Source organism: Sinocyclocheilus grahami, unplaced genomic scaffold (genome assembly GCF_001515645.1).
Source record: "Sinocyclocheilus grahami isolate Dianchi unplaced genomic scaffold, SAMN03320097.WGS_v1.1 scaffold1531.1, whole genome shotgun sequence".
Classification (NCBI taxonomy): Eukaryota; Metazoa; Chordata; class Actinopteri; order Cypriniformes; family Cyprinidae; genus Sinocyclocheilus; species Sinocyclocheilus grahami.
Genome location: NW_015506710.1, coordinates 6,603 through 13,767, shown reverse-complemented (window position 1 = coordinate 13,767; position 7,165 = coordinate 6,603). Strand labels below are relative to the sequence as shown.

The 7,165-nt window shown below is 35.3% G+C and overlaps 1 protein-coding gene across 1 annotated transcript in view; it reads right to left on the bottom strand.

Annotated features, from left to right (window-relative positions):
* The window catches only part of ulk4 (unc-51 like kinase 4), a gene marked incomplete at its 5' end in the record, with an annotated part of 180,489 nt that extends 175,896 nt beyond the window's left edge, over positions 1 to 4,593 (bottom strand). The window contains 3 exons of the mRNA XM_016257274.1: positions 3,287 to 3,469; positions 4,328 to 4,332; positions 4,437 to 4,593. Of these exons, the coding sequence (XP_016112760.1) occupies positions 3,287 to 3,469; positions 4,328 to 4,332; positions 4,437 to 4,593 (345 nt within the window). The remainder of the gene's footprint in view (positions 1 to 3,286; positions 3,470 to 4,327; positions 4,333 to 4,436) is intronic.
* Positions 4,594 to 7,165: the final 2,572 nt, after the last annotated feature.

Below are 7,165 nucleotides of genomic sequence, written 5' to 3'. Positions count from 1 at the left end.
TGTTTTTCTGTCAATATGGGGTGCTGTGTGTACATTAATGAGGAAAAAAATGAACTTAAATGATTTTAGCAAATGGCTGCAATATAACAAAGAGTGAAAAATTTAAGGGGGTCTGAATACTTTCCGTACCCACTGTATATATATATATATATATATATATATATTAGAGATGGAAAGATTCCCAGATTCACTCAGTGCCATGGCATAAAAAGTTAACGATGCGATGCATCGGTTTAAAAAGTGTGCATCGGCTACAAGTTGGCATTTATATCGCGATGCATCGTTTCTAACATATTTGCATCAGTAAAAAACTATTTATTTATATATAATTACTAGTGGATGCACTGCACTTTTATTATTTAGAAAGTGACCAATATTTTATATGTACATTGATTTCTCCTCTCTAAACTGTTTCTCAAGCGCATTCTCTCATCACCCTGCTGCTGTGTGAATATGACGAATCACAACACCACGGAGACCTGAGGAAAAGCGGGGATTAAAGTCCAAAACCTGACCTGAAATAATCTAACAAATCAATCGGGGCTAAAGCGGCTCCATAAACGACAAATTAAGTTCACACAATCTCACAATTTGTGCACGCTTATTCTTACAGGGCTTCTGCAGGATTTTTAAACTCAAATTTAATACCTTTTTAAGACCTGCACAAATAAAATTAATACCATATAAGCGGGGTAAGGGCATGTCTATGGTACCATATTAAACTGTATAATTACTATAAAAGCATAATTTACAGTTCAGATACAAGTTTTCACAAAAACAAAACATTTTATAAAATGATAAACTTTACATTTCAGCCTTTAAACCATTTTTAAGAAAATTGATGAGTCAAAAGTATTAATAATTTTATTAATTTAAACAATTATCATCAATAAATTATTATATCAATTAAATAAAAAATTAGGGGTGTGCGATATTGACAAAAAATTATATCTCGATACATTTCTGGGATTTTATTGATGACGATAATTAGACAATATTTTGCTATAGAGTATGTTATTGTGCTAATATCTTTTCTCTAATTGTGCTGACAGCTGACTCCTGAATTTTTTGATAATCTTCATATTCTGTGTGGTCAGTTCACAGCAGTGATAGAAAGTAATCATTTCCAACAAGTTTTATGGGCATTTTTACCTTTAAGCCATTTTTTCTAAAAGTGTGCACCATTTTTTGAGTCAAATTCTTGCATTTGGACTGTTACCAAGCAAATGAAATCAGTATCAACAAAATTGATCTTTGCAATGCAGAGGAAACACAGAAGCTGCATCTGAAGTGGCATTTAGATGTATTTACACACTGTTTAATGCAGCTCTGAGGGACATTGAATACTTTAACCTGCAATTACAAATGCATAAATAATGTTTTGATATTTTAAACATAAAACATTGAAAACTGAAGTATGAAATTATTTTAAAAATGAAAAGGTACCTTAAATGTGAATTTAAAACTGCCAGTAGGTCGCAGCAAGTCACTGTTAAGTGAGTCATTGCGATTGAACCGAATCATTTACACGGTCGATTCATTCAGGAACAAAATGCCGTCGTGTTGCTCAGAGATGCAAAACAGCGCTGTGGCTGAAATTATTTTTTGTTGGAGAAATAGAGCAAAGGCAGAAATATGGTGTCTAAAACTTAAGTCTCTAAATATTAACTTCTTGTTTATTGAACTGTTGTATAAAATCAATATCACATTTGTAATCATGCTGACTTTTGGAGAAAAAAATGGCACTCATGTGATATTAATTATATGATATGATATAAATATATACATTTTCTGCCCCATATCTTGAATTATGTGATAATTCTAAATGCATTTTAATAGACTAATTAATGCAGTGAAAGAACGCACTATAAATGTGCACGCGCACTAGTCTAACCTGCTAGACTTCATCATCTAATGTATGTGCGCGCACTGTAGGTGTGTTTTGTTTGCTTTTCACTATATACTCGATAACATCAAATCGCACATCCTTAAAACAACAACTACGATATTATCGCAGACCATACATATTGCATACCCCTATACTGTTTAGATTTTTATAATGCATTGTCTTCTTATCGATCCACCAGTTCACATTTAAAGCTCTGCGTGTTTGCAGGCTAAAAACATGGATCGATTTTTGCATTGGTCTGAACTCTGAACAAAACAACAGTTTTATTGAAAATGCTCATTCATTCTCTGCCAGCAGGTGGAGTGTTTGGTAGAAATATAACCGTTTCCCCGGTAACGGCAGAACACAAAGCACTCATCACATTCATCCATATCGCAATTCTGTCCCCCAAATTTAAGACCTCTTGAAATCATAATTAATACTTTCTTGTACAATTTAAGACTTAAGACTTTTTTGAGACCTGTGGAAACCCTGTCTTTAGCAGCCCTTAATGTCGATCATGGATCAAATCGATCCACCATGGCAAACAGCGAATATATCTGTGCTGTTTAATGCATTTGAGACGTTGTGTTTTCCTCAGTGCACAACTGACATTTCACAGGTATATTCTTCATCTGTAAATGTTAGAAAGTCGTGCAAATATATCCATTTTGCTGTCAGGAGTGGGCGAGGCTTCCGCGAGAGAACGAGCACTGCTGCGTGCATGCGCACTAAACAGACAGAGCGCAATAGAATAATAGCACAATAATTCTGAGTCAAATATGCATTTTGCTCAAATATTTGTTGTTGGACATTAAATGTGTCTTTTGTAGAATTTTAGACCTACATATAAGTGTATTTTTATGATAGCAGTAACTGTAAAGTGACTATAGTAATGGGTAAATCAAATGTAAGCTATAGTACAGGACTAATTACTAAGCTCAGATGAGTTCATGTGTGTTTCTTATAGCAGTTAAAATAGTTATTTTCTTTTTAATTCAGTGATTTTAACTTTTAATTTAGTTATTTTAATGCTTTAAAGAGCAATTTTAGATTGTAATGTTCCAATGTTCTGCTATCTGTTCTGCAAACTATAAAAGTCACAGCTGTCATAAAACCAGAGAGAAAGGCTGCATGGCTAGAAACTGTAAAAAAAGTGGTAATATCATTGTGTTTCTATTGGTCAGTGTTAAAGGAGCTCAGCTTAGCCTGACAGTTAACCTGCATTAGACCAGGTTAGTTTCCCAGCATAAGTTGCCACAGTGACTAAGCTTGATCTAGGCCTATGTTAAATTTGCTTTATGGAACCAAATCATTTGACAATGAGTCAGACTCATTACATGCATATATATATATTTATATATATATGCATGTGTTTGTGTATGTAACTGTACATACCCAGTGCTGTACCAGTCTGTGGGAATGTGCTCCTGATGCCAACATGGCAGCGAACATAGTGAGCATGTGCTGCTGGACACGGCTGATGCCTGACACCAGACAACTGAGGATGCTGGGTAATCCCACCTTGTCAATCACACTCTGGAAGGCCGACGCAGATTGCCGTGTTATTTTACACAGAGCCTGGAAGGGCAGATAAACGTAAGACAGGTGGGTTGAATACAGAATCTTTAATACTGCTGCTTTTTGTTACATAATATTTATTTATATAGAGGAACATAAATATGTCATCAAAAGGTTAAGGATCTTTAATAACACTGCAGAGATTAGGCTAAAAAAGGAAACAATTAATCACAATATCATTAACTATAACGGATTTAAAAAACACATGCCCAAAAGTCGATCATTCTTGTACCAAGCCATTATAAAACAAGATTCATGAATATAGCTGCAAGTGACAATCAACGTGTGTAATAACCAATAATTCACGTGGGCAATTACATGACATAACTGCCATGTATGTTTCCAAATTTACTGTGATTTTACTACAATGGAAACTATTTTGATTCTTCACTGACACAAGTTATAGGCCAATTAGTCACTCTAGCTAACAAAATATATATTGTGTGTTGGAGTGTTCCAGACGCTACAATAGTCTAAACCAAAAAATATTTTGGCCCATATTTGCAGCACAAATAATGATTCAATATTGTTTTGTTAACTTATGACAGGTTTTTAATTACATTGTCCCAATGGCCAACCCCCTCTCCAAAATTGTATTGACATATCTTCATAACACTTGGACAACAATTAAATGGAAAAGAATTTCAATTCTAGACTGTACAGTTGTGAAGACATGAAGGAAAAAATAAATGGCCTTATTATAGCATCACCTAGTGTAAGACAAGTGCCTGACAATAAGAGCTGCCCTGAAATACACCCAGGACAGTTGATGGAATTGTCACTGGCTCAATGGGGGAAAAAAAAAAAAAAAGATGATGAAAAAGGAAATCTTTGTTGCTTGGATCATTGCATTTGCACTGCAACTTTTGTAATCATCTCTCCAAATTGAAACTGAATTGAACAGTGCGCAGAGTTGAACTTTGTGTTGAAACACCCTGTTAAAGTCATGAGAGTGTGTGTTTAATACTAGCGCTGATCCTGAGTGCATCCACTGTGGAGTGTGTGAACAGATACCAGAGTGCAGGTCCCACCTCTGCAGTGATGAGTCCCTGAGCGTATTGAGACTCACGGCTGCACATGTTCTCTATGGTTTTGGCAGCCATGTGGTTTACCACCAACTCCTCCTGAGAAACATGAATCCCCCATAATTCATTAATATCCAGCTATGGATAACAATAACAATATGCACAAAATTTGCAGAGGTCTGCCAACATTCATTACATTACTTTTAGTCATTTAGCAGTTGCTTTTATCCAAAGCGACTTACAAATGAGGACAAAAAAAGCAGTCAAAACTAACAAATGAGCAACAATATATAAGTGCAAATGACAAGTCTCGGTTAGCCTAACGCAGTGTAACAAGGTATGTGTGTATATATATATATATTATATTATACACACATACACACACACAAAGAAAAACAAGTAGATAGAACATAAAAAAATAGAAAGCTAGTGTTTTTTTAAATAAAAAAAGAAGATAAATAGATAAAGTAGAATTAAAATAGAATAGAAAGTGCTAGAGTTAGAGGGTCAAATAAAGATCCAACAGGTGTGTTTTTAGTTGTTTCTTGAAGATTGCTAAGGACTCAGCTACTTGGATTGAGCTGGGCAGGTCATTCCACCAGGAGGGAACAGTTCATGTAGAAGTCTGTGAAAGTGATTTTGTGCCTCTTTGAGACGGCACAATAATGTGTCGTTCACTTGCAGAACGGCACATAAGTCTGAAGTAATGAATTTAGGTAATTGGGTGCAGAGCCAGTGGTGGTTTTGTAGGCAAACATTAATGCCTTGAATTTTATGCAAGCAGCTACTGGTAGCCAGTGCAAATTGATGAACAGAGGTGTGACATGCGTTCTTTTCGGCTCATTAAAGATTAATCTTGCAGCGGCATTTTGAATTAATTGTAGAGGTTTGATAGAAGTGGCTGGAAGACCTGCTAAGAGAGCATTGCAATAGTCCAGCCTGGATAGAACAAGAGCTTGAACAAGGAGTCGTGTTGTTAACATGCACGGTATTACCAAGCACCTGCTATGCCCCCAAATGAAAAATGTCACATTTTATATAATAAACCCACTAAAAAAGTAAATAGTAAATAAAGAGTAAATAAAAAAAATGAAAAAGTAAATAGTAACATACTAAATAAAACAGGTAACACTTTAGTTTAGGGACTAATTCTCAATATTAATTACTTGCTTATTAGCATACATAGCATTTTGGCTGTTTATTAGTACTTATAAAGTGCTAATGCTTTATTCTACATGACCCTTAATTTTACCCCACACCTAAACATAACTACGTTACTAGCTTTATCTATAGTTTGAGTCATAGTTAATAGTTAGTTAATAGTGAGAACTGGTCCCCGAACTAAAGTGTGACCATAAATAAAACTCACTTCATACATTTTTTTAAAACACCAGTTTTAATGTGAACAAGTCATCAGTCCACATTATACCAAAGGGGAAAAAAATCCCTTTACAAGTTTGGTTAATGTTAGTTAATGAATTAATAATATATCGGAGCAATACATTTGTTACAGTATGTATTCATCTTTGTTAAAGTTAGTTTAAAAAAAAAAGCAATATTAGTTCATGTTAGCTCAGGTCCAGTAAATAATATTAACAGATACAACATTTGATTTAAAAAATGTATTAGTAGATTATAAACATGAAATTAACATTTACTACATTGAGGAAAAATATATGGTGTGGGATTTTCTTAGATTTATTTTCACTCAGAAATAGCTAATACATTTCAAGTAATTACAAATAGACAGCAAGTAAAAAATATCCTTTTTGGTTGATGTTATGAGGACCTCCTATATCCACCTCCACCATTCTATTATGTAACATCCACTTTTCACAATCCAAAAATTTCTCAATAGCTAAAATCAAGCCCCATAAACATCAGATTACATAAGTAAAGTACATTGGGTGGCTAACAGCATTGCATGCAGACTTTAAACGCATTCGTGCTCTGAAAAACGTGTACGTTTTAGAGAATCTAAAGTGCAAGCTGCAGCATTAAGCATTACACTCAAAGACATGCGTTCTTGAATTCATTTGTAGGTGGGACACACAGACCTTTACAAATTTCACGCAATTACATCAGGACCTAACAGTCCCTCAACACCCTCCGAACTTGAGTGAAATAATTTCCTTAAATTTCACACCACAGCGAATCTTGCTCACAGATAACGAAGGGCAATACGTAGAGATTTAGCTGGCTGTGTTTTTATGTATTTGGACCCCTGTCCTTGAGCGTGTCTCTCTGCAACCGTATCTGGTGGAAATTAAACATTTAACAGCATTCAACAAACGGCAGGCACGCAGAGTCGAGTGAGGAAAATAGCAAATGGAGAGGTTGGGCATATCTTAGAGGCGCAGTTACACTGTGCACTGCTGCTATGCAATATGGATGCCTTCACTGTAATGTAGTTCCTAGACCCCCATCTCAAAGCTAAAAGAAAGTTCAGCTTAGTCCATGGAAGAGGTGCATTAATACACATACTGTATCTTGGAGGCAAAAAGTAGAAAGAACTCTCAAGTAGAATGTTCTGATGCAACACAAATAACATAGCAGCTACTCCAGAGTCCCTGGCCCTATCGTATCTATTTGTGCTGGAGTCTGGTGGTCTGGCTTTGTGGAGGCTTTAGGTAATGAACTAGAGCTGGCACTCACTGGAGAAGGGGAAATG